Raw genomic sequence first — 27992 nt, forward strand, 5'->3', positions numbered from 1 at the left:
CTTCCCACTGTGGTGGTGTAGGGTATAAAAAGTTTAGATTCTATTGTCACTCACTGTAAGTTGTCAAAGTTGGTATTTTTACATTTTATTTTCTATAAATTTAAATTGGTTATTTTCATGATTCAGAATTATTTATAGAATAACGGTAATTTAGATTTTTCTGTAACGGTATTTATCTAAAATTTTATTTTTGGGGTAACGGTAGCTCAGCGGTACCGCAGGTAATGAAAATCAAATGTTGATGCGAAATGTGAGTATTCGAAGTTTTGTACTACTTTTCTAAATTAAGTTAGGTACCGCAGGTAATGAAAATCAAATTTTAGTGCGAAATGTGAGTATTCGAAGTTTTGTACTACTTTTCTTAATTAAAATTATGTAGTTTGAGTTTTTTTGTACGAATTTAATGTCTGTTATCCAAAGATCAATCTTTTTGAACCTCGATCGATTTGTAATTACATAATATAAATTAAGACTTGCCCCATACAAGGTTGTATTTATTAACATTCCAATTTGAATTAATGAATGAATTAATGAATGTGCCCTAACTAACAAACAAATCGCACCTAATTGCAAATTTCCAATGCAAAATCGTATAATTTCTTATTAATACCAGTATCAATCAATAAAAATTTACTCACTGCCATACCATGCCATACGAGCGAGTATTTATTTTATTGAAAATTAAAAAAACATAAATTAGTTAAGTATTTTTTTAAATTAACGTACACGTACTCGGTACGTACGTTCGTTTGTTCGTTTGTTCATATACACAGAAAATTTTAATTTATTGTAGTAAACAAAAAATCGAACATCACTAGCTCTCATTTCGTGAGTGAGTTGCTCTCTTTTCCTTTTACCCTCTTGGAAAAACTTTGTAACTACTACCTTTTTATACAACTGTTCACACTAACTAGCAGACACTACACTAGCAGCAGGCTTGCTAAACATTTAAAACTCTTAAGAGAAAACAGAAGTAATTTACTATTTGAACGCATACGACGACGAGCAAATTGCAACGCGCTTTTAAAGAAATCAAACAAAAAAAAGTGTTTTAATACGGTCGGTTTTTGTGTTAAACAAACACATTGTTTTTTTATTATTTATTTTATACATACTCTCTGGCGTATTGTTTAATTTTTTTTACAAGATTCTTTTTATTTTGTATCTGTTAGTTGTGTTGTTTGTGTATTTTATCTTATAAAGAATTTTATAAAATAAAAATGAATTGAATGTGAATAAATAAAATAAAAATAAAAGAAATAAATACAAAGATGATATTCATTACAATTGTCTAGTTTATGGGCAAATAAAAAATTTATGAAAAAAGAAGAAAAAAAAAACAAACCTAAGTAAGGCATAATGCATTAAACACATTGAAGACAGCAGGCTTCCGACTTCAATCTGTCAAAAATAGAATACACACGTTTATATGAAGACGATTCTTTTGACGACAGCACAACTTCACGACGACACGACTTCGTTTGCTGCTGCTGCCCAATTAGGCTAATTTCTATTTTTGTCAACTTCAAAACAGAAATAGTGTTGCTAATATAATAAAAAATGTAAATCAAATTAGTGCTTAAAAAAATATATTTTTTTTTACTTAATTAAGAGAAGTTTCTGATAACCATATTGAAATGAATTAATAACAGGTACATAAATTATTACCACATATATATATTTACTCAAAATAATTGTTTAACGTTTAATTACTTTGGAATTTTGTACGGTTATTTTTTATTAAAGTAAAAAATTAAAGTGACATCACTGAATTATAAATCAGCTGTTTACTTTGAAGCTGTCGTCTTTAAAAGAATTCACCGGCTGCCGCACGGCTGCAACTTCAGCCAGCAGCATTTGTGTTCGTGAAGTCGTGAAGCCTGCTGTCTTCAATGTGTTTAATGCATAATAAGAAAGAATGTGTACTTGTGTGTGTGTATACAAAATAACAACCACAACAATAATATTAACAACAACAACAAAATTGAAGTAAAGAAAAACAAAAAAAGAGAGTGTAATTGAAGTTTTAAACGAGTACTACAGTAACAGCAACAACAAAAAGACAACAAACATGAAGTTTTTATAGAAAACTTGAAGAAATAAATAGTGAAATTGTAACCAATTGCAAAACAATGGAATTTTGAAGTGAAGTACATAGTAGTAGTAAAGCTTCAGTAAAATATTAACAAAAAATATACAATTTAAGTTTGTTTGTTTTCAAAACTAAGAGAAGTAAGAAAACGCCAAAGAAAAACAATAAGAAAATTCAAAAGAAAAATATGCAAACAATGCATTTTACACTCAACGAAATTTATTTAAAGTTACACTCATGGTTTTTCCACGAAAGCAAATTAAAGTGAATTTAAATTATTTTAATGAACTTATTTTACATAATACGATACTGTGTGAACGTGTAAAAATTTGGAAAATTGTATTTAATTGTAATATGAAAAAAACAATAGATATTTACAATATGCTCAAGTTTATTGGATTTAAATGCTTTATTATTCAAAGAAAACTGTTTAATTAATTAAACTAAAATAATTAACGTTGTTATTACATATTTGAATTTAATTGCAATTGTAAAGTGCAAAAAATAGTATAAAGCTGGGTTTTGAAATTTCTTCAATTCGATTTATTTTTAATTTGAATAAATCAACTCCTAAATTAATGAATTAATTAATTTACTATAAAGTGTGAAAAATAAAAAATAAGCAAATTTGGCAACCGATTGGAAACACTAAGACTAATTTGGATTATTTAGGTAATGGAGATTTAGCGGTAACGGTATTTTTGCTTATTTCGTTAACGGTAATTTAGGTCTATCTTAAATTAATAATTATTATTTCGGTAACGGTATTTCAACGGTAGTTGAACCGAAGGGGGTAAATTTTAATATATTAAATTCTTAATTAATTTATTATATGCTACAAAGAAGTTATTTTATGTTTTATCAATCCATTGGACATTATTACAATTTTGGTTTATTCAGAATAGTTACTATTTTCTGACTATAACCCTGTAGTTCAGTATTTTGTTTCTTATTATTGCAAATCACCTTTATGTATATACACACAGCCTCAGAAGTGAGTATACACCAGTGAATTTTTTGATTTTTTTAAGAGAATAAAAATCATTATATTCCGAATTAAATCATTTTTTTTCAGAACCGAATCTATTATTCAACTCAATCTCCAACAAACTGAAACTTTTAAATTTGAATCTAAGGACAGATTTTAGGATTTTCATTATCTTAAAAAAAAATCAAATAATTGTTGGTGTTTACTCACTTTTGAGGCTCACTGTATGTATATATGTAGGTCAGGCACGGATCCAGGTCAACCATTCGGGGGGTAAATTATTTCAAATTTATTTTACTTATTTAATTTTTTATATTAAAACTTTTCAGTTTTTTTTTGAGAGGGGGTTTATTTTTTTTTCACTCCCTGAATCCGAGTCTGATATAGGAATTACGTTGAGTTTGTCAATCCTTTCGTCATTTTGACATTTTTCGTTTGCGACCCCAGAAATTATATAAATTCTGGAGAGCCATGTCCGACTTTCAATTGAAATCAACTTTCCGAAGCCCCCATTTAACTTACAAACATGATTAATTCATCAATATATTGGGTATAATCCTTTTGAAATCGAGAAAATCCGGCCGCAAATGCCAAAAAAAACTATATCGATTTTTGAAATATTTTTTTTAACAAAAATTTTTATTTCACACATTTTTTTTATCAAAAAAAATTTTAAATTTGTATCTTAAAGTATCTTTGGTAAAAAGTATATAAGACTCGACACAGCGGAACATATCACACTTAAATACTCAGCTTGTTTAATACTGTTCTGGTTGGTTGTATCAGTTCAAATGTTGACGAGGAAACTTTTCTGGGTAAAACCTTCCGGTCGAAGCATTTTATATACTTACAAAATTGTAACTTTAAATTATGCATTTATAACTCATCTAACCAAAGATTCTAATAAATTATTTTTTTATTAAATTTTTAAAATCAAATTAAATTTTATCTCTTAACCATTCCAAATTAATTCAGAGGCTTAGTACTCGAAACGTATTGAATTAATTCCTTTGAGAATTCATTCTTTATAGAACTAATTCCTTATTGATTCCTTCTTCAATTCAAATCTATTACAAAAAGGCTTTAAACTATTTTGTTTATAAATTAATTTTGTAAATGTTAAAAAACATATTGAATTCATTTAATAAAATGAATGAATGATTAAATTAAATGAATGGGTTCTATTCAAATAAAAGTATTTGAACGAAGCTAAATAATTTGTTTTGTTGATAATGGTTTTATGGAATGAATTGCTAACATATTGTAATCCTGAATCCAGATTTTAGTAAATAGCGGTAATTAATTCGAAACTCTAAGTGAAATGCTGCTTTGGAATTTTTTGAATTCGTCCTCGATTCACCATTTTTGTCACTCTTTGGAAGTTTTCATTGTTGAGGTGCTTGGCGGTTTAATTTTCTTTATTTACTTGCATAAATATTTGCATTTGATCACCTTAAAAGTCTCATTCAGTCGATTGAACTTACAACATTCATCACTTGTCGATTTCTTTTAATAATTCAAAACTTTTGGAAGAAAATTGTCTAATTATTGGATATACAAAGCAAATAACTTAATTTCACGACATTTCACTTTTTTGATTTGATCAACCAGACAATGCTTAAAATTTTCAAAAATAATTTTATTGTACACTTCAATAAACCCTACAAACTTTAAAAGCTAATTCAAATAGGTACATACATAAAAACATGTAACTTTAAATTTATTTCGCTGAGTGTAAATGAGAAAATTTTTTCTCATTACTATAATTAACATCATTATTGTGTTATTTTAGAAAATAATTAAAAGAAAAAACAAACAAGAAAAAAGAAAATTATGAAAAATTTTTGTTGAGAAATATTAAAAACAAAAGTTTTTTAATCAGTGATTACAGAAAAAAAAGAAGAAAAATTATGAATGAATTTTTAAATCCAACACTCCACAACAATAACAAAATGTGTAAACATACAATAAGTAATAATAATAATAATAACAATAAAAACAACAAAACCCACAGCCACTACAACATGAGACTACAAAAAGGAATAGGATTATCTCATCATTTATTATTTGTCATGTTCATAATCATGATGCAGCAGCAGCAGTTTTTACCCGGCTGCTCAGCTTTAGTTTTTATGATGACACCACCATCACTTACTGACAACATGGCAGCTGCTACTGTACCAGAAAATGCTCAGATTTTGACAGCCATGACAACGACACAAATGAACTTAACTACCGATTCAACGTCTGCAGCAATAACGTCCACCCCAATTTCAACGAATTCACCACCCCAACGTCGACCACCACCACGTGTTGTCCTCAATAAGTGCTGTTTATTTGGTGAATATTTAGATAAATCAAAAACATGTGTAGCGGGTAGTTCAGAACTCTGGACACCTTTGATTTTTCTAATAAATCGCAAAATATATCATAAACCTCCAGGCACTGCACCGAATTTCATTACCTTTGAAGATAATATATTTCCCATAAGTCGTGCCCGCAATATTAATGAGATAGTGAGGAATTCCACAGAGGAAGAAGTAACCTGTACCGTTGAGGATCTAGAATTGATAACGGGTAATAACAATATAGTAATCTTTTCCAATGGTTCTCTATTCCTGCCCGAAAAACACATATTCCTACCGCCCTCGCGCTATTGTGTTGACCAGCAAGCTGCCTTGGCATGCTTTCCAAAATCGAGAGATAATCTACCCACTCTTAAGTTCAAAAAGTGTTGTGGTCAACATGGAGTCTACGATGATGAAATGAAAACATGCCATATAGATGCCGCGCATAAACGTAAATTAAGTATTTCCCATTTAGAGGAGAATGAATATCAAACCGTTTATGGTTTTCCCGAATGCAAGACCGGCTCCACGACATTTGCTATAGCCGGAGACTGGGAAGGTTCTCAATTGTATACGGAATCGGGTCATTTACATTTACCCATACACAATGTGAATCTCACCTCCACAGATTATTGTTTGGAATATTTGCGTATGAACAATTCGTCATCGGATAAATTGAAAATATTTGCTTGTTTACATCACTTTGGTCCGGATGATTATGAGGGTGACAATGATTCTTATAGACGACAAAATGCAGCTTTAAGTTTTGGTCTAGTCATTTCGGTAGTGTTTTTGGCCGCCACCTTAGTGGCTAGTTACTTAATGCCTTCGGTACATCATGTTTTACACTGGAGATGTCAAATTTATTACGTTTTTTGCCTATTCGTAGCTGAGTTGCTGTTATCCTGGATCCAGCTGTCCAAGAGCATGGTTTTACATCCGGCCTTTTGTAATTTGGTGGCCAGTGCCATGCACTTTTTCTTCTTGTCTGCCTTTTTCTGGCTTAACACTATGTGTTTCAATATCTGGTGGACATTTAGAGATTTCCGTCCCAGCTCTCTGGAACGTAATCAAGAACTCATAAGACTGCGCCTTTACTCAGCCTATGCCTGGGGTATACCGCTACTTATAGCCACCATAGCGGCCTGTGTCAATCTTATACCAGAATCTTCCCTTTTAAGACCGGGTTTTGGCGAAAGCAATTGTTGGTTCAGCGGTGAACGATTGTCGATATTTGCCTATTTCTTTGGACCCATAGGCATACTCTTGTCTATCAATATAATGCTTTTCGTCTCGACTACCCATCAGCTAACCTGTGGTCTGTGGAAGCGCGACGATGTCAAGTCAACTACGGAAAAGACTGCCTTAGGAAAGGTATGTGTTAAGTTGGTGGTTGTCATGGGTGTTACCTGGATTGTGGATGTTCTGTCCTGGATTGTGGGTGGTCCACAGTGTTGGTGGTTTGTCACCGATCTCATTAATGCCCTACAAGGTGTCTTCATTTTCCTGGTGGTCGGCTGCCAGCCACAAGTTTGGGCAGCATGCAAACGTTTCTGCTGTCCTCGTTCTCGTGGAGAAATTACAAACACCACAAATGGTGTGCAACATTCTTCGTCTTCGCAAGGTTTACCATCTATGGCTGCATGCGGTGGCGAAATAACACAAAACACTTCAGTGGCTAATACCACAATGAATGGCGGTGTACACAACACTTCAACATTAGCGAAAATTCCCATGGAGACTGTGTGCTAACGTATCAATGGTAAGTCTTTTTTAGTTTCTATTTATTCCTCTGATATTTTATATTTATATCTTTTTCATTATACCTTAAGATAGATGTTTATAGTTATAGTTTTCTGTATGGTTATTATTACAATCTTGAAACTACATATTTTGCTGCTGCGTGCTCTATAAAAACTTAAAAGTATCGTAAAAATTAGTGTGTTTGTTCGTGCAAAGATGCTCTCTAATGGGTCATACCGTAATGAATTTTCCGAGACTTAAGTGTGTCTAATGTGCATTAGTGAGCGTTGAAAACTTGATGACCATTTGTTTCGATGGGCGAATAAATATTGCTTTTGATTTGAATAATTTGTTGATTGATGTTCGCTAAAACTGAAATGTTTTTTAAGTGCCGCCAAAGGTTCAACAATCTCATTTGTTTAGTTTTTCTTTTGTAATTATCACACCTTCATACTGGCCTTTTAAGTAGACGTGTCTGCTGTGGAAAATCTCTAACGATGATAAGGGATTTCCTGCAAATCTTCAATGCCTCATGATCATTTACACTTTAATCTCTTGTAGGGATTAAAATTGATGGTATATTTTAAAAACAATTCTTAGTTGTTAATTTACAATCCTGAAACGTGATATTTTTGGAAAGATTTCTTAAGGTAGCAAAGTGGGATGTAATCATTGAACGATATTCAAACATTCATAAATCATAATTTACTTATTGTTTATTTTATGGGAAAATAGTTAGAACGTGTTTTGAAAATCTTATGAAATTTTTCACCCTTTAAGATGTTTTCTTTAAACTTGTGTTTCGATTGGTTTTGTTGCCTAAAAACAAATATTATGAAATGCAGGAAAATCAATACCTTTCAAGACCCAATAAAATGTTAAACTGTAAATGTTTTCTTTAGAAATTAAAGCATATTAGAAGCTTTAACTGTTTTGAAGGAGACTCTTCAATTTCATGAGGGTTCAGAGAAAATCGGAAATCTCATTGAAGATGGACAAGCAGCGTTCTCTCATTTGGACTGAGATCAAAACAATAATACAACAAATTGGAAATGTAAAAGTTATTGTCATAAATGTGCAAGTATTTTTGACAAATCTAATGTAACAGTCCGGATCCTCAAATTTTGCAGAAGGCTTTGTAATAATGGGGAATATCAATGTGTTTGTGGCAAGATTTGTATAGTTCAGTACCTAGTCTTATCGCAATCCTTTCAAATGCCAAAATGTCCTTGGTCCTGTTTAGCCACATACATATCAAATTGAATAGTTCAAACCACCAAACGTATACACAGACTAAAATCTTTCGACACATTTCTTACATTGTGGCTTTTATTATAATCTGAAACATTGTCCGTGATCGGAAATCCTCACGTTCACCAAATCCTCGTTTTGAATTCAACGAATACCCACATGTACTGGTATTTGATCAAGCGCGGATCTAGCTCAATGGTTTGGGAGGGGGAAATTAGAATAATTTTTTGAATATTTGTCCTGCTTTGTATAATAAATTTTATATTTTGTGTTGAGGGGGAGAATTTCCGTTTTTCCCTTCCAGGGGATCTGCTCCTGTTGACGATCGTCGACGTCTCTAGTGATTTGATTAGATTCTTGGACACTTGTACATGATTTGGAAACTTGTGTTGAATGTTGTAACAGATTCCGAAATGCAAAGATCGTATTCATTGAAAACTGAGAATATAAAATTGAAAATATCAAAGTACATTGCTCATTCTTGCCCGGTTAGTATTCCAAATAAATTCGGAGATTAAAAACTAACTTAGGTAAATTATTCAACATATACTACGATATTACTTTCCTTCATTATGGACTTTCTAGATTAAACTTGATATCTAGAGTTGCGATATCAACTGAAGATATTGGATACCTAGAAAACATCCCAGCAAAAAACTGTGCATACTAGGATGCAATAGAAATTACATAGCTTACATTATAGCTACTGACAGTAAAAGCTTACAGAAATTCAGCAAAGAAGCTGTAATGTAAGGAAACTTTTGCGATACTATGTTTGGATGCATTTCTGTAAGCTTTTACATCGAGTAGCTATAATAGAAGCGTTATATTGCTTCCGTATATTTATATTGCATTCGAATAAGAGTTATTTTTTGCTGGTATAGTAATTATTCCTAGATATCAAACATAAACGAAACTAGTACTTCATGGGGCATGTCATGACAGAACACATTTGGGCCAGGCCCTGTTAAGATACCATTTAGAATATATCAGTCAGTCTAACATAACCAGTAACCATTGAATAAATTAAGAAGTCGATAATCAGTTGGGTAATTTGAAAGTTCGCATTTAAATTGAGGAAAGAAGATTTAGGAAAGTAAAGAGTTGGCGCCAAGAATAATTGATGTTAAGAGAATAGAGAATAATTATTTATAATAAAGAATAATTATACACTGGAAGACCAATCAAATTAAATTAAATTGAATTCATTTCTCAATTTTAAATAGATTCCGAATTAGGACTATGCCCGATATTCTGATGTATCAATCATGTTATTTGGTTGATTTTAACTGACATGGCTATATCCATCCAAAATATATATGCAGTCTGTCGAAATCAACTTTCCGAAGCCCTTAAATAACATATAAAAATTATTGGTACATCAATATGTCAAGTGTCCGACTACCTCGATTTGTTTAACCTATATCATGATTAATAAGTCATGTACCTAGACAATATGGATATGAAATGCATTTCAAAGACCTTTCTAACCTATATCATAATTAACAAGTTGTTAATAAGCCTTTCCAACGAAGAGTATAACCCTATTGAAATTGGGACCGAAAATTGATTAAAATCGGGTAATCCCGAATTTCACCACACCATTTTTTCAATCTTTATCTTAAAGTATAAGACTATCTATATGTTATTATGTACCGGGAATATAAAAAGTCAAAGAAATTAGGAACCCAACAAATATTGTTGAAATAGTTTTTGCCATTTCTAACATAGTTTAATTTTAACCAAAATAATACTTTAGCTTTCCAAAGAAGAATGAAATTTCGCAGCTAGCTAATTAATGATTCATACTAAATTTCTAATAAACGAAAAAGAATTATGCTTTCATTTTGCTGCTAATTCAAAGTAAAATCCTAAATGATTTGTTTAAATAATGAATCAACAAAAATATTGTAGACCCAGTCTCTCATACAGCGTATTTCCTATTAAGTACTTTTTGCGTATAAACATTATGTACACTTTTCTAAACGATCGAGTTCACAATTTTCATTTGTAAAAGTTTTTGTACTTAGAGACCATGAAAAACAATAGAATAGGCTGACTTGACTGGCTGGTTGGCTGGCTGGCTGACAGCAAAATCATTTATAAAACTTTTAATGCATTTGTAAATATTTACTTCAGCTTTTCTTACTGGGTGTACTTTTTACTTACTTATTTTCACCAAATGAAGAAAACACTACATATTTCCATTTATCTATGAATGTATGTATGTATGTAGGTATCTATGTGTGTATATGGTTTGTTTAGAAGAAGAGAAAATAAATAAACTTTTCCAATCTAATGGTTTGCATACGATGAGTACGAGTCCAACTGTATTATCATTATCTTAGCACTTTGATATAAATATTGTACATTAATGTTCAATAATGCCATTATTTATGGTTTATTTTTATACATCTATAAGCAATTTAGCTTTGTTTTTTTTTTGTTTTGTGTGTTCTCTCTCTATGCTATTTGTTTGTTTTTCTTATTTCTCAACATCAAAGAGTAAAACAGACAACAACAACAAAAATTGTAAACGCAAAAAATAAACAACAACTGAGAAAAACTATATAATGTTTCCTGTTTTGTTTCTTTGCATTTCTTGCTTTGCAGTTTTTCTTTACAATTCGTTTGGCAGCAACAAAACAAAACAATCCCTTTTTGTAGCTTCACATTACACAGTGGGCTAAGTGACACCTACTTTAGGTTACAAAACAATACAATGCAAGTACATTTTCATTTTCATTCTCATTACATTAAGTTTTGATTACAGGAAATTGTTATTTGAGTAGCAGTTATTATTATTGTAATTAAAATTTGAGGAAAAAACTGTAAATGAAAGTACATAATTTAATTATGAATGGCACGACAGGTGATTAATGTGTGAGGTTCAGGAAATCTGATATCGGAAAATTTAAAAAAAAAAACTTGGAGTATATTGAAATTTAATCAGTTTTCACAATGATATTGAAGTTAAAGATTAAAATTAACTTTTAAATTAAAGGAATTTGATTTATTTGCCAAATTTATAAATTTCCAGTTGAGTTAATTTTGTTGAATTTTAAATAAACTACTAATCCCCAAAATATATAGTTAAAAAACTATTCATTAACTTTCAATGCTGCCAAAAAAATATCATATTTCACAAGATAACACTATTTGTTTTATTTTTGGCTACTGAACCAATATTTAATCCGTAAATCAGCTTAGTGAGCAATTTAAAATGAAATGTGTTAAATTAAACAAATTAGATCTCTATCTCTAAGATTATTTTGAAGAAATACATAGTTAAAAAAAAGTAAGAGTGAAAAACTTAATGTGATAAAACAAATGTTCATCTTTTTTGAGAGAAACTAACTTATTTCTGGGAACAACTTTTTGTTTGACATTAGGTTATATAAACAGTTTACTTGGGTCCATACAGTAGGTCCCTTTGTATTAACCTTTGTATTAATAAATAGGGCCAGATAGAGATGAAAAAAGAAGAGGAAAGTCAGATAGAGTAAAGGTGTAGAAAAATATAAATATGAGGAGAAATAAGAAGATTAGACGATGTCCTAGAAACCTGATGTATAGATCTCTTAATGCCGGGCAGTGACAAAGAGAGCTTATACAAAAGTCATTATAGGGCAAGCCAAGCCTCCTTACATGGTTGCCAAATTTGCAGTGTGCAGTGTCCTGTTATCACCGCCACTGCATTTCTTAATTGTGAGAGTGTTAGGCCAGAAAGTTATGTTGCCCACCTCGGTTTAGTCGAGGCCATATCATTCTGGTAATCATACAGGGTTCACAACACAATCTTTTCTGAACGAGTTCATAGTAAAAGTTACTAATTCGCTGCTTGCGTTTAGATAACGGAATACCGCATAGAAAGTCTATGTCTCCGTGAGGTATCATGGCGCCTTTTTTCGCCAGATCATCAGCAACACAAATATCTCCGTTTCCACGTACCCAAATGAGTACGACTGTTGAATGTCTCCTATTTAAGGATGTCCGGCATTCCTGGACTATGTTCGAGATTTTATTGCGGCTTGACTATCAGTATATATACGAATATCGTTGACTGAAGCTCTTTCAAAAGCCGATATTTCAAACTTTCATCATGTTCGTCTTATCATGGAGTTGCGATATAGACTGATTATATTGGATATCTACACAGAGAAAACAGATTCGTGATAGCAACCGAATTTGTTGCAAATCGAATGATTCGGTTGTACACATAGAATTTTTCAGTTCTAACAACAGAAAGTCAGTTGATAAAGAAGTATTTCAGTTGAGGAAACCAAACTTTAGTTATCCCTTACAAAATATTGTAGTCACAACTGTAAAATTCGGTCACTAAGATAGAATCATTCGATTGGCAACAAATTCGGTTGCTATCACGAATCTGTTTTCTCTGTGTATCATTAAGGAAACGAAAGAACATTAATGAAACAACTCTTTATTATGAGATATTTAAAGTGAATGCTGCTCTGACCAGCTCGTTCACTTGAACTGGGTAAATGGCAAATATACGTACTAGCTGGGACATCAATTGTATTGTGACAGATACTGCGCCTGAGACATTTAAAAAATATCCTGCTCTGGTTTTCTCGTCCACTTGCTCATTACCGTGATGTCTCTATGAGTGGGGAACATAACCAGAGTAATGTTAGAATCTAAAGATATACGTCTAGTCTCACTGTCACAACTAAGATACCAGTGCGTAGAGTAGAAAGATATCTTCATTTAATCGAAACTTTTTAGTTTTTACCCTTTAAAGGGCTAGTGCGTAGTAAAGTACCTTCTAGTCGAAAAAAGAGTACTGTTTGAAACTTTTTAGTTTTTTACTGTTTTTGTTAACATTTTCTGCCTTTACAAAAGAGAATGATATGAAATTTATAGCATATTTTTCTCTAATAAAAAATATCAAAGATGTTTATACATATGTAGTATTTTTTGGAAATGGGATGAAAATTGTATCCCTCTTTGATCCTACGAAGTACAATTTTACATCTTATGACAGATAGAGTTTTTTTTTCTAATAACATTAAAATAGGTACCAAAAAAAAAAAAACGCAAGAGAAATGAAATGAATGGCAAATTTTTAGATTTCAAACAAATATTTGTTTATAGTACAGGATTAAGATAAATATCGGCCTAATATAAGTAATGAAAAACATAGATTCTGAAATTTTAACAAGTTTTGAATATAATAAATAAAATCCGAGGACTTATATATCATCTAAGAACAATTAGATTTAAAAAACAGCCAGAAATACTGATCCCTAAAAATACCTTTCTTTTCAATGAATAGAAGATGAATTGACTCCACAATGTGAAGTGAGTTCAACAGGGCACCTAAAAATAAGCTGAAACATGCTCTGAAATTAAGATAATTTAATTATTGAAGTAATACATTAGAAATATATCGGTTTGTTTCAGATTAGGCCGAATAATAATTTTTTGGTTTCGGTCGTACTTTTTGTAAATTTTTCTAATACATTTTATAAGTGATGCATTTCAATATTGACTAGTTTTAAACATTTAAAATGTTTTCCATTTTGTATTGACCCATAGTGCATTTTCTATCACTGCTTTTACTATAATATTTATTTAATGTACGCAATATACAACTATTTTGAAAGAAAAAGCACTTAAGATGAACTTATCTCTTGTTTTTATTGTTGGCATTATAACATAAATAATTTCTGACGATTTTCTTAATGCGAAAGTGTTAAATGTTTGTTTGTTTCTATGGAGATTTGTACTCATTTAAACGCACAAACAGACATACACAGACAATAGATGGACATCCCAGTAATAGTTTTGTTCGTGCCGTTTTATAACTGGCGCTAATTTCAAAAGTAATTAGCGCAATATAACAACAACAAAAACCAAACACAGCAGTCACAAATGGTCTTCTTCTTTTTCTAAGAGTTACAAATGAGTTAACAGTATTTCTTTTGTTTTTTTTTTACAAATCTTTCTATTTTTCTTATGAAAAAACATTTATACCAAACATTAACATATCTTTTTTATTTACATTAACTTATGAACTCTTTTACGCGTTTTGCATTGTTTTTTTGTTTGTTTGTTTTCGTGTTTACTTTTTTTGTTTCTATTATGTTTGTGAAATAAAAACAACAACAATAATAGTAATAAAAAAAAGTAGAAAAAGTGTGTTGTATTTAGAAGATCATAAAAATAAAACAAAACCAAACCAAATGTTAAAAAAGATCAATTGCTACATACCTGCTAAAAATAAAAACATAAAGAATACAAATTAAAACACTTATTTTACATTTACATACGTACTTTCTACGTAGCGTTACCGTTCATTAGTAATGTTTGTTAATGCGATCATTTTTTGTAAAGTACTTATTTTATTTTTCGCAGAATTTAATTAAAAAGATGTTAAAGAAGAAAGTTTTCATATATTAAATGTTTTAGCTTAAATAATAGAAATGTTTTACAAATTGTAAGTCACCAATTTTATCTCAATGAAACCAAATGACTGAAAGACGACTGATTGGGTTATATCGTAATGAAATTTAAACTAATAAGTTTAAAAAATAGCTTCCTGTCATACAATTACAACCCATTTGTATGGTACCAATTAATATATATTTTTTTTATCGATCGTGGAAAGCGACGATATCGGTCCATAATACATTTTTTATTTAAGACTTACTTTCTTAGTGAAATGAAGGATATCAAGGATTTCTACAAATGCCACACCCTTAGGTTAGGTTATGAAGGCAGCTGGTATTAACCAGCTCACTTGGGTCCATAAAGTGGTACCTTTGTGCACACCATTGCTTGTCTAGCCATTTTCATAAAAATTTCGAAAAACTCTTTTTTACATTTTTAGAAAAACTATGAATTCAATTATTATAAGGTTTAGCGTGACATTTCTGACAGTAGTGATAAATTTCGGTTTTGTATAAACAAAGTTATAAACCTAAGTTATTGACGTTTTGAAATTTTCTTAGTTTATTAACAAAGATATTATTGTTTTAATCATTGATAAATACACATAGATCGGAAACTCTCCTGTCAAAGACTTAACTCAGTTGTCAAAAACTTGTCAAGTCTTGGACAATAAAGTAGGTGTATTGGGAAAATTTCAAATTTAAGCAAGGATTTGTCGAAGACGGTTATTGTTATGGATAAATATTAATTCGGACTGTTAATAGCCGGAATGACTTTCAGATTTTAGGATTGTTGAGTTGTTTATATAAAAACAAGTAAGAGAGCTATATTCGGCTTTGCCGAATCTTATATACCCTTCACCAAATCATACTTCAAAATACAAATTTTAAATATTTTTAGGTAAACAAAATTAATTTTTTTCCAAAGTTGTTTTTTTAATTTTTTGGAAAAAATTTTTTCGAATTGTTATTTTAACATTTTTTTTTTAATTTTTTAAATTTAAATTTTTTTTTTTTAATTTAAAACAAAAATTTTTTGGTTTTTAATTTTTTTTTTTTGGTTAAAAAAAATTCGGTTTCAAAAATATTTTTCCTTAAACCCTTTGTAGGTCCAACTTACTATGGTCTTATATACGTCGTTGGAAAGGTCTTTGAAATATCTATCCATAGATCCATAGATATCCATATTGTCTATATTAATGACTTAGTAATCCAGATACAAATCAAAAATAGCTCAAAAATCGTGGTTGACCTGGTTCTTTCCTCATATCTCAGCCATTTGTGGACCGATTTTGCTGACTTTAAATAGGAAACTTCTCGAAAGCATGTCTGACAGAATTATTGAAGATTTGGATCCCGAAGATATCTGGGGTCTTCAGAAAATTGATTTCAACAGACAGACGGACATGGCTTAATAGACTCCGCTATCTATAAGGATCCAGAATATATATACTTTATAGGGTCGAAAAATTATATTGTGGAAATTACAAACGGAATGACAAACTTATATATACCCTTCTCACGAAGGTGAAGGGTATAATAAGAGAGTTCAAGTCGGATAATTCCGGTCATATGATAATAATAAATTATGTACAAATTCTCTTAGAATTATTATAGTATTATTTTCAACTAAGTGAAACTATCTGTGATGAGTTTTGCCCTATAGGGGTGCAATTTTGAACTATAATTTAGGAATTTACAAAAGTTATTTGAATTTTATCTCTATGTTGTTGATGTAGTGTTGGAAGGTATAAATATATATTTTAATTTGATTAAATGACTATTTACAAAGTTGTTAGTAATTTAAGATTTTCTGAATATTTCATATATAAATTTTTGGACAGAAGTCATCACAGATCGAGCTCATATTCTCTATTATACGCTTATTTATCAAGATCTTAATGAATCTTCATTAAAAAAATCATTTTTTTGGGTAAAAAATATGAATGATCACAGATCGATCACTTATTCTCTATTAAATATATGTGATTTCAGATCGAGCTACATTTCTCGATTAGATGTTTATTAACGAAGTTATTAATTATTAAATATATTCTGAGTTTTTGATATAGAAGTTATTGACTTATTAAAATTTTCTTAATTTTTCATATAAAACCAAAGTAAAAAAAGTGATCTGAAATCAAGCTCATTTTCTTTATTAAATCCTATTTTACAACGATTAAAGATTTTTATTTTTATTAAAAAAAATAATTTGTTGGTAAAAAATAGGCAAGAGTTCTTATTCTCAATTAAAAATAAATATTTTGTAGAAAATACTCAGAAAATATTTAATCTTATAACTTTGTTTAATTGAGAATAAGAGATCGAGCTTAATTTCTCGATTAAAGCTACGTTTCCGCATACACCGTAATCGGCACCGAAAACGAAATTCCATACATTTGCACCGAAAAAAAAGTTCGTTTCAGAAATCGGCAACGAAAATTGGGAACGAAACGGCAACGATCAGTAACGAAAAACCTGTCATTTGGGGCCGGAACAAAAACAACTTCAAGTAGGTTGTTTTCGGTGCTGTAGGAACGATATTATTTTAATTATTTTTTTATTTCAAATTTAAAGAAAATCATAATGAAAAAATAATAGATTTTGTCAAAAATAATGAAAGCGACATCCAAAATTAAAAAATAATTTCGTTTCTTTTTTATGCCGCAACGCACCCAACTGAAACGAAAACAATTCAGAAACGAGACGGTGACGAACACCAACGTTTTTCAGTTTCAGTTTTCGTTATCGGCACCGATTACGGTGTATGAGGAAACCCAGCTTAATTGTTTTTTTTTTTTTTGAGAAAGTTATTAAGTTATTTCTGATCACAAATATGAGTGATCACCGATGTTTTTACTTATTATAGTCTTTTGTATTCAAACTTTTTTTGTATAAAAAGTTAAACTTAGCACGATATTAGCAATATAAATATTAAATGCATAAATATGGAAACGGCCCCGAAAATTAGCTACTTTACTGGCAACCCTAAAAGATAAATGATTGAAAGACTGATCGGGTTATTTGACGTTTTCTTGCTGTTTATTGTTGTTGTTGTTTTCTTTGGTATTTTCCTCTATCTACTCGAACTAGTTTAAATGGGATCTTCCTTCTCTACATGAACAATTATATCTTTATACTCTTATGATTTTTGTTGTTGCTTTAGTAGTACAACATTCATTTGTTTTTTCTCTTAGCATGCCACATATGAGATTTACTTACAATTGTTTCTTATTATGGATTTTGTTGTTGCTGCTTACCTAAATACAACTAAAAACACATGTATACACTTAGATACATACATATGTTCATGTGGCAGAGTCAGTATGTATGCAAGTACTCAAGTAAAGTTGTTAAATATGGAGTGCGATTGTATGTTGTACGTAGATATGTACTTACAACGCAACGTATCTATATGATTATTCTACGTAGTCAAACCCAACCCAAATTATAAAGTATGTGACCGACCTAAACACAAACCAACCCAATAACAGCAACAACAATAGCAACAATAACGCAGCAGTATATCTTGTCAGTCAGGTAAGACAGACTTACAGACGAGTAGAATAACAACAACAACAATAAAGGCAATAGCAGCAACTAAAACGTACTTATAACAACAATAACATCATATTTAACAACTTAAATTACGCTTGCAAAACACAATTTTCTTATGCTTCTTCTTCTTCTGCGTTATTACTATGTAGTTGGAAAAAGCAGCAGCAGTAGCAGCAACAACAACATGAAAATCAACACAAAAATGTAAAATAAACCATAAAAACGTAAGAAAATTTTTAGTTCAACTCATTCGTATTGTTAACATGTGTTAATTTAAATTTTTACACAATTTGTTTTCTTGTTGTTGTTGTAGTTGCTTGTTACGACTAAATGTTCTTTAAATTGTTGTTACTTTAAGGTCGTCATCGTCGTCGTTGTTGCAGCTCTTTGGTTCTGTTGCAATATTTATTATTGTTTACTACTTTGTTTTTACTTGTTTTTTTTTTGAAACAAAAAAAATGTGTAAAATATTTCCGAAAACATATTTAATTGCAATTTAAACATCCAATAAGCTTGAAATGTGTTTTTATTTTGCTCATAAACCAAGGAGGCCTGTTTTTATTATTGTTTATTTTATATTATTCTTATACCATCTCGTACTTCCTTTTGATAGGTATTTCTTTTTTATTAGATCTCATTAAATGATCTTGTTTTTATTATTATTTTCGATGTTAATTACTTTATTTTATTTCAATTTTGCCAAATATTTAACGGTTTGCAAATGTTTTCGAAAGTAAACTATTGTAAATATTCATTAAATTTAAAATAAACATATTAAATGATCATTAAAATACATTTCAGATGTTTTTGTGAAAATAGTCATTTGTATTTTCATATTAAAACGGTTCAGAAATAAGAGTAAATAAATATCACTTTCCCTCTGTCTCTATAAGAATTATGTTTTAAAATTTTCTTAAATTCTTCATATAAACGATCGATTTTTGGTCAGAAATAAGAGTTCTCGTTTAAAGGGTCATCAACGTAAGTTCTCGTTCTTCATAAAAAGCTTACTTTAAAGTTGTTAAATTTGTTTGCAATATAAGTGATATACATATATAAGTGATCACGTTTTTTAACAAAATTAATGACGGTTTTAGATTTTTTAGTGCTTTATGTAAAAGTTCGAATTTTTGGTGATCACTGATCGAGTTAATTTTGTCCATTAAACTCTTATTTACAAAATAAAGATTGTAATTTTTATATTTTCAGCCCAATTATGAATAAAAAATTCCCTGGGAGTTTGTTCCCCGGGAGTTTTTCCCATTGAATTTGAATAGGAAAAATGAGAAAACGGAAAAAATCCCGGGGAATTTTTATTCATAATTGGGCTGTTTGAGTTCTTTATGTAAATCTATCGATTCTTTGTCAAAAGTATGAGTGATCAATTAAACAATTAATAACAATGCTACTTAATATGTTTTTGACTTTTTCATCGATCGAATCGATTTGTGGTTAAAAATTTGAGTGATCTCAGATTGAGCTGCTCTTCTCAATAAAATGTTTTTTACATAAAACAATGATTTTTTAAACAAAAATATCAGTGATCACTGATCTAGGACATTTTCTCAATAAATCACTTATTTGCAATGTTATTAAGGATTTTAGATTATTTCAGTTTTTCATATAAAAAATTATTTTTTTGTGATGGCCATAAAAGTTAGTAACGATTTTAGTTTCATAAAACATGAGTGATCACGATCGAATTATCAATGTAACGCTTATTTACAAAGTTAATGGCGGTTTTAGAATTTTAGATTTTAGAGTTTATAATTAACACATAAAATCAGTTTTCGAACTCGGTGGTTTTCAGTTATAGCCCTTCAATTCTAAATTTTGAAAATTCCAAATTTTGTTTTCCGTAATTAAGTTTTTGAAATCTACAGAAAATGAAATATGTACAATACCACCATTGTTAACTTATTTTTATAAATTCACCATGAGTGTTAATTTATACATTTTTCATTTGCGACCCCATAAAGTATATATAGCTGGATCATTACAGATATCGGAGACGATATATCCATATCCATCTGTATGTTGAAATCAATTTTCCGTAGTCCACAAATAGCTTACATAAGTATATGATTGATACATAAATATATCGGCTATAGTTCTGGATCGGTTGCTATTTAAATTCGAAAATCGACTGAGATATTAGCCAATAACGACGTCTCCCTAAAGCTACGTTTCCGCATACACCGTAATCGGCACCGAAAACGATATTCCATACATTTGCACCGAAAAGAAGTTCGTTTCAGAAATCGGCAACGAAAATTGGGAACGAAACGGCACCGATCAGTAACGAAAAACCTGTCATTTGGGGCCGGAACAAAAACAACTTCAAGTAGGTTGTTTTCGGTGCTGTAGGAACGAAATTATTTGAATTATTTTTTTATTTCAAATTTAAAGAACATCATAATGAATAAAAAAATAAATTTTTTTTCTAACAGAAACGAAAATAATTTCGTTTCTGTTTTATGCCGCAACGCACCCAACTGAAACGAAAACAATTCAGAAACGAGACGGTGGCGAACCCCAACGTTTTTCAGTTTTCGTTATCAGCACATTACGGTGTATGCGGAAACCCAGCTTAACCCGATTTTTTTTTGTTCACCGAAAAGTTTTTTCCAGCAATAGTTTTTAATCTTTATCTTAAAGTATATTTTGGTATAAAAAAATAATCCAAATTGGTATTACCGTTACATTTTCACCGTTTGGAATCGCTAGACAACCTTGGTCTATAATATTTGTGGCATTTTGTGCCATTTATAGTAACCTTCTTACTTAAGAGACTTGTGATTTATTCATATGCTTAATTTTAAATATTGTATCGCAGAAATATATTCAATTCGCCACTCATAAAAAATATATAGACAAAATTCCAAAAACTCATACATAATTTCCTTATAATTTTCCTCGAGGAAGTATAACAAAACAATTCACATCATTTAAGATTTAAATGAAATGTTTCAAGTTAAAAAATAAAAAAAATACGCACATGTCAAAATATATGCCAATTTTATGGTTCCCTGTCTTTTGCAGTTTTTCTCCATGCTATAAAATCAGAATTTTATATAAATGGTAATTTTTTTTTTTGGTTTGGTTGTTTTTCCTGTTTTATATTAAAACACAACGAAAATGTTTCATTACGGCATTTACGCGTAAAAATTAATTAAAAATACATACTTGACTTTTTGGCATATGGTTACGTTACGTTAATGTCTTGACTGCAAAAAATTAAAACACAGCACGATATATCAGAGGCAAATTGTATGGACTTGTATTTCAAGTAGTTTCTTTCTTGTCTTGTAACAATTTTTGTTGTTGTACTCGTTAATTATTATTCGAAAATAAAAAAAAACAAAAACATTTTTGCGCTACATTTATTCAAGTGTGTGTTTTTATAAATTTTTAATTACATATTTCATTTTAGCAGTTTTTGCTTTTTTTTGTTGTTGTAGTTTTTGCAGTAATAAGTCATTTTAAGTTTTTAAACTTTGATATGTATGACATTAATGCATTAGCTGAGGGGAATTTAGGGAATACTTAAGCCGTTTTAGTTAAAAATTTGTAAAAATAATTGAGGGATTTTTTTTAATTTTTTTAGCTTTTATTTTGAAACATTTGTACAATATAAATTTATTCGAAGTATTGGCCTTTGTTAGCTATGACCAATTCCCATCTGCCCATCTTTTGAGGCCAAGAACGAATCAAGCCAATTTCTGTTCTAAAGTGAAGCCGCATATTCAGGGCGTTTTTCGGCCAATGCTCCCTTCAATCGAAGCAGTTGTGTACGGTACAAGTTCGCTGTGATGGTCTGGCCAGATTATAGCAGCTCAGAATAGATAGGACACTTTTGGTCCCAACAAATTCAGAGTATTATCTTAGCGTCATGGATATTTGATGTTGATGTTGATTTGGCTGGTTGGCCGGGCTTCACATACGATCTCTTAGGCTTCGGGTTATCGTTATGGATCCATTTTTCATCACAATTAATGATTTCCTTTTATAGTGTTCAAGCAGCATTTCAGATATACAAAATCGTCTTTCAAGGCCTCTCAGCTTCAATTCGTATGGTACCCAATTATCCTGCTTTTGATGAATTTTGTTTTGAAATTGATGCTTGGTTAGATCTCAATGATTTTGCAAGCTCTTGTTGAGTTTTACAACAATCGTCATGGAGTAATGCCGCCTTGGTCTTCAAACTTGTTTGGCTGGCCAAGGCGTCGCACAGAGGGTTGAAATGTACCAAAAGTGGCGATTAATTCAAAAGCTGAACTTTATCTGTTTCAGTCATGTTTGGTATTGGGTTAAAGTGCATTAAATAATACATCACAAACTGCTAAAATTACAGTTGTGAGTAACTTACTTTATTGGCAGTGAGCGGTCAAAGTCAAATAATTTTTACAAATTTTGCGTGCTGTGGTTAAAATTGAAAATTGTAATATTTCGAGAGCTTATATTTTTTGTTAAATCTGTTAAAAGTAGAAATATTAAAATTGAACCATCAACTTCAGGTATTTGAGAACATAAATAAATAATTTTTGTTTAGATAAATGTTTTGAAAATATTTTTTAAGATTTTTTTTAAAGTTCTCCATTATTGGGGTTTTTTCGATATATAGATTGAGTTTAAAAAAATCAGGGCGAGATCGGGTAAATTCCATTAAATGCTCTTAAAATATGAACTTTCAGCTTATATATACAGAAAAAAAATCGTGCGGGTTTATTGAGGTTTTTTACTTATTTAAGTTATAGTGAAGGAACTCCTCTTGCTAAAACATATTCTGATACAAAATAGCATTTTTTTCTTACATTTTTTTTTAAAGTTGTGTTTTTATGTATTTATGATTGTTCATTACAAAAATTTATAATATTGTCTTTTGTGGCTTTTTTTTAAAAAAAATCGTACATTTATAAAATTTTGTGTAAAACAAAAATTGGATTTTAAATTAATTTTATACTAATATAAATACATATAATAAATTTATAATTTTATTTTTTTAGTAGCAATTTCCAATTTTATTCATTAATTTATCGCTTTCCATTCCAAAGTTATAGCATAAATTGTGAGCTAAGGTCTTTTTTTCCAAAAAACAATAATGCGCTTAAAGGGTTAAAACAATTTTTTTTAAACCTTTTTTTTCTAAAATGCTGTGTTTTTATGTGCTTATAATAACTCATCAATAAAAAAATATAATATTTTAAAACTACGGCTTCTATGAATTAATCGCCACTTTGGGTACCATTCAACCCACTGTGCGTCGTCTTCCTTTTCAAAATCAACACTTCTGAACCACACAAACCATCTCTCGAACGTTGAAACCGATGAAACGCATTTGCCAAAAGCTTGAGCTTCAGCGGTACTTTTTTTCAAATTAAAGAAATACAGTAAAAAACTTTCCGCATATGACGTTTTGTTGGCACAAAATTCGACAATTTCGAAGCAAACAAAAACTTGGTTGTTTACAATATTATGTTCAATAACTAAATGACATAGTACATATAAGTTATTAAAAACAAAAACCGCCATGGAAAACATGGGGAACATTTTTCGATTCCTCCCTATATAAATTATTTTCAAGGGATATTATTTCTCAAACTTTAACTGTTAATAAGTTGTAATAAAAGCAACAAAATGTTATTATGTTGACTGATCTTTGTTTATAAAATTTTCTTAATTTCTCAATTTTTGTGCCGGAAGTACAATAATTAAAATTTTCCTTTACTAATTTGTAAATATTAACCTCCCATGATGAATAATTTCTATTTTTCTTTTCGTCTTTTAAAATTTATTAAACCCACTTATGTCTCATGTAAACACCGACAACACACAGACACACTCACTCGTCTTGTACTTTTTCTTTTTATCTTCGAATCTTTCCACGTTTGTAGACCGACCGATCGTATCTACAAATTTCTTAATTTATTTTTGCACTGCAATAAAATTGATGTTCTACTTTAAGTTTAATTTCTGTTTTCTTTTTTTTTATATTTATTGTTGATGTTTTATTTTGCACATGGAAACGCGTGAGTTACTTGCTCTACGATCCAAAACATTTATTTATTTTTTTTTGCTTACAAAAACGAGTAAAATATAAAACAAACAAAACTGAAAAAGACTGGCTTGTGCTGGCCCATTTTTAAGTAACTACAGTGACATGTGTTTGTAGTTTTATTTATGCGAACTATTCAATACTTTTCAGTTAGGCCCCCCCTACCCCTAACCCTTTCAAGCGATTTTTAGTTAAACTTTACAACTATTGGCCAGTTTGGTATTGTGTTTTTTTTATTTCCAAGTTTTATGCGTGTCTACCACATTTGGAAGTTCTTGCATAATAATGTAATGTTTAGTGCAAAATTTTGTTTTAGCTTATTTAGTGTTTAATGTTTATTTAAACTATAAAAAGAAACTACATTATTTATTGCTTTTGTTGTAGTTTTTTTTTAATAGTTTTCTTCACCTTTATGTTAAAATTCCATTTAAATCGCCTGCTACGCATTCAAAATTCAAATTAACACTTTGGAAAATAGTTTTAGGTAAATCTTAAGGTTGTAAGCGAAAAATTTTGTATTTAATGAAGTAGTATTATCAGCATGAATTAGGGTTCCTATTCCTATTTAGAAATTAACTGAAATTTTCAGAAATTTCTTTATAAGTTTTCATCTTAAAGTCACAGTTAATTATATCTGTACAGCTAACTCATTCCTGCACAATATATCCTGCACAGAATATCAATTGACACCGAAGAATTTATACTTAAGTAACAGCATTTTTGTCACCCCAACTAAAAATTTAAATTCCCCATAACCGTCAATTTTTAATATAAAAAAGAAAATTCATTTACAATTTCTCTTAATCTTGAGTTAGACAATTTGCTTGAATCTAAATTAGATTCTTAGAGAATATTCCTTAATATGGAAATATAGCGGCTTAAGATATTCGTGATCTTGTAATGTTCAATGCAAATATTCTATTCCAACACGTTGGGGCGCTTAATTGTGAAGAGTGTGATCAATTGCCTTATATACTTCTACAATCGCGCTACTGATCATGCGCCACGAGTTGCCAACGAGAGCTTTTCAGACCTAAACATAGGCAAGTTTAACTAATATGCAATCATGTTTTCATTTCACAATATTGTCAGGTGGTGATCCTAGCAAGGAGACTGCTACCTGGTCTCCTAACGTAGATGATCTATACTAGTCATCTAGACACATCCGGTTGGAATACGGAGTTCATCTGAGTCTCACTGAGCTCTACAGCTTGATTATGTATTAAATTGTCTTATATGTTGCTACAATCACGCCTAGATCATGCATCAGGAGATGCCAGCGAGACCTGTTAAGATCTATCATTTTCTGTTTGACCTTTTGGTTCCCCAATCTATACATTTTCGAACCAATTGATCTTGTTTTAAAAGAATTAAACATTTCTCACATTGTTACAGAACAAAGGCACAAATGATCCGCATTTCTCATATTGACATACTCAGTTGCGAAACGGAGTTCATCTGAGTCTCGCTGAGGAATGAGCTCCACACTATGGCAGCGTATTTTCTTATATGTTGCTAAATTAGCTCTTGATCATGCACCAGAAGGTGTCGGCAAGATCATTAAATTAGTTTTAGTTTTCTCACCCTTTGGTTGACCAGTCATCCAATTATTTGTATCAATCCATAATTTTTGCCTTATATGTTGTTACAATCGCTTCCTTGATCATGCTTTATGTTTATTTCTTCCCAATCGTTAATTTTTTTTTTTTTGCTATAGTTAAAGAAATATATACAGCGAGAACTTTTTATAATTCCCTCCTTCTGGTTGACCAATCGATACATTTTTTGGACAAATTGATTTAGTTTTGAAATAATGAAGAATTTCTCACATAAATCATCCACATTTGTCATCTTGACACATTTGAATGCGATACGAAGTTCATTTGGGTCTCGCTATGAAATTAATTCCACATTTCGTCAGCATGATTGAGAAGAGAGTGTCAAATTGTGTTATATGTTGCTACAATGGCGTCCTTGATCTGAAAGCTTTTCGGACCTTAGTTATATATCTCAGCTTTTGGTTGACCAATCGATCTTTTTGACGGCCAATTGTTAACTCATTACATATATAGAGTAACTTATTTCCAAACATGTCTTCGTGTCACAATAAGTCATATAATGATCGTGTCATGGAGACAGCTTCCTGGGGCCGAATTACCGCATTCGTTATCGAGTAATTTCGATCGTAATTTTCTTATTTGAGATTACGGCATTCGATATCGAGCATGAAATTTAGTACATTTTGTTATAATTACGATATCGAAATTATTTTTCGATTCGATCACGAATGCGGTAATTCGGCCCCTGGTCTCTTCATATATATGATCTACATTCGAAATTTTGGCACATCAGGTTGTGATACCGAGTTCACTGATGGATCGTAATTGTCTCAGGATGTGCCTTCGAGATCTTTTAAGACCTTATATTTATTTCTTCCTTTTTAGTTTACTAATCGACTAATTTTTTCCAATAATTAAAGAAATATTTTCGACGTATTGGTTGACCAATCGATCAGTTGTTTGCGATAGTTAAAGAATTACTTTCGACGTCCGAATATTAATGTCATAATTTCACAATAAGTCATATGTTGATACTGCCATAGAGTCTCTAATACTGCCTGTCTCCCCATATAGATGATCCACAAAATTCATCTTGGCACTTCCGGTTCTAATATGGAGTGCATTATATTGGTCCGTTTGTAAAACTTTCAGCCATAAAAAGTCGATGTAATAAAATCAGCGAAACATTGAACGACGAAATTCATTTTTTTAAGAATTTTTTTCTCAAAAAAGAATTCTCATAGTTTCAAGATTGTAATTGTATCTTTAGAAATCTATAGTTTTTACATCCTTTATGTTTCTCTCATTCTTTTATAGGTATTTAAATATGTATGTAGTACTTCCATTAACTTTTCTACATTTCGTTTCATTGCAGGCAACTTAATATTATTATTGGAATAAAATTCGCAGACAATGGCAAAAAAGAAACATTACAAAAAGTATTACATTTGTACTTCTTTGAATAAAAGAATGTAAAATGATAATAAACTCAATGACAACAGAAAAACAATTATAAACTGATCATAATCAAACCAACAAACAACGTCTTCAACAATATTTTACCAGCGCTGATGATCATGACGATTATGATCATGAAAATAAAGATTCTAAGATTATGATGCTGAATTTCTATTACGAACTGGGATATTAAGTTATTTTAATAATAATTATAAAGAAACAAATACTTGAAAACAGTATTCAACTATAAAATATATATAATTCTTAAGAAAAATATGTACACTTATGCATACAAACTAAATTAATATTTGAAATTGTGTGTGTGTGTATAGAAGTGTACTTGTATATATTGTATGTGATTTAAACTAAAAATTTTAAATTTTTAAATTATAATGTAGAAACTAAAACAAACAACAAAATTAAACTATAACATCTTTATAATGATAAGGCAGGCAGCTGGGTTTCCAAACAAACACTTTAGAGTCCACCACAATGAGTGAACAAAATCAACGCAAACCAAACAACAA

At 30.2% G+C, this 27992-nt stretch overlaps 1 protein-coding gene across 2 annotated transcripts; it reads left to right on the forward strand.

The window, feature by feature from the left end:
• Positions 1-946: 946 nt before the first annotated feature.
• On the forward strand, positions 947-27889 carry mthl1 (methuselah-like 1). Of its 2 annotated transcripts, none has more exons than XM_065507324.1 (3): positions 947-1059; positions 4873-7190; positions 27383-27889. In XM_065507324.1, the coding sequence occupies exon 2, from the start codon at positions 4991-4993 to the stop codon at positions 7178-7180; it is 2190 nt and encodes a 729-aa protein (XP_065363396.1). In that variant the 5' UTR covers positions 947-1059; positions 4873-4990; the 3' UTR covers positions 7181-7190; positions 27383-27889. The 2 variants fall into 2 exon arrangements, with proteins under 2 accessions (XP_065363396.1, XP_065363395.1); XM_065507323.1 differs by lacking the exon at positions 947-1059 and adding an exon at positions 1934-2232.
• The last annotated feature ends 103 nt before the right edge of the window (positions 27890-27992 follow it).

This window comes from Calliphora vicina, chromosome 4 (assembly GCF_958450345.1).
Source record: "Calliphora vicina chromosome 4, idCalVici1.1, whole genome shotgun sequence".
Taxonomy (NCBI): domain Eukaryota; kingdom Metazoa; phylum Arthropoda; class Insecta; order Diptera; family Calliphoridae; genus Calliphora; species Calliphora vicina.

Excerpts from the sequence above, each read along its gene's own strand:
- mthl1 (XM_065507324.1), top strand. The coding sequence starts at position 4,991 with ATGAATGAATTTTTAAATCCAACACTCCACAACAATAACAAAATGTGT.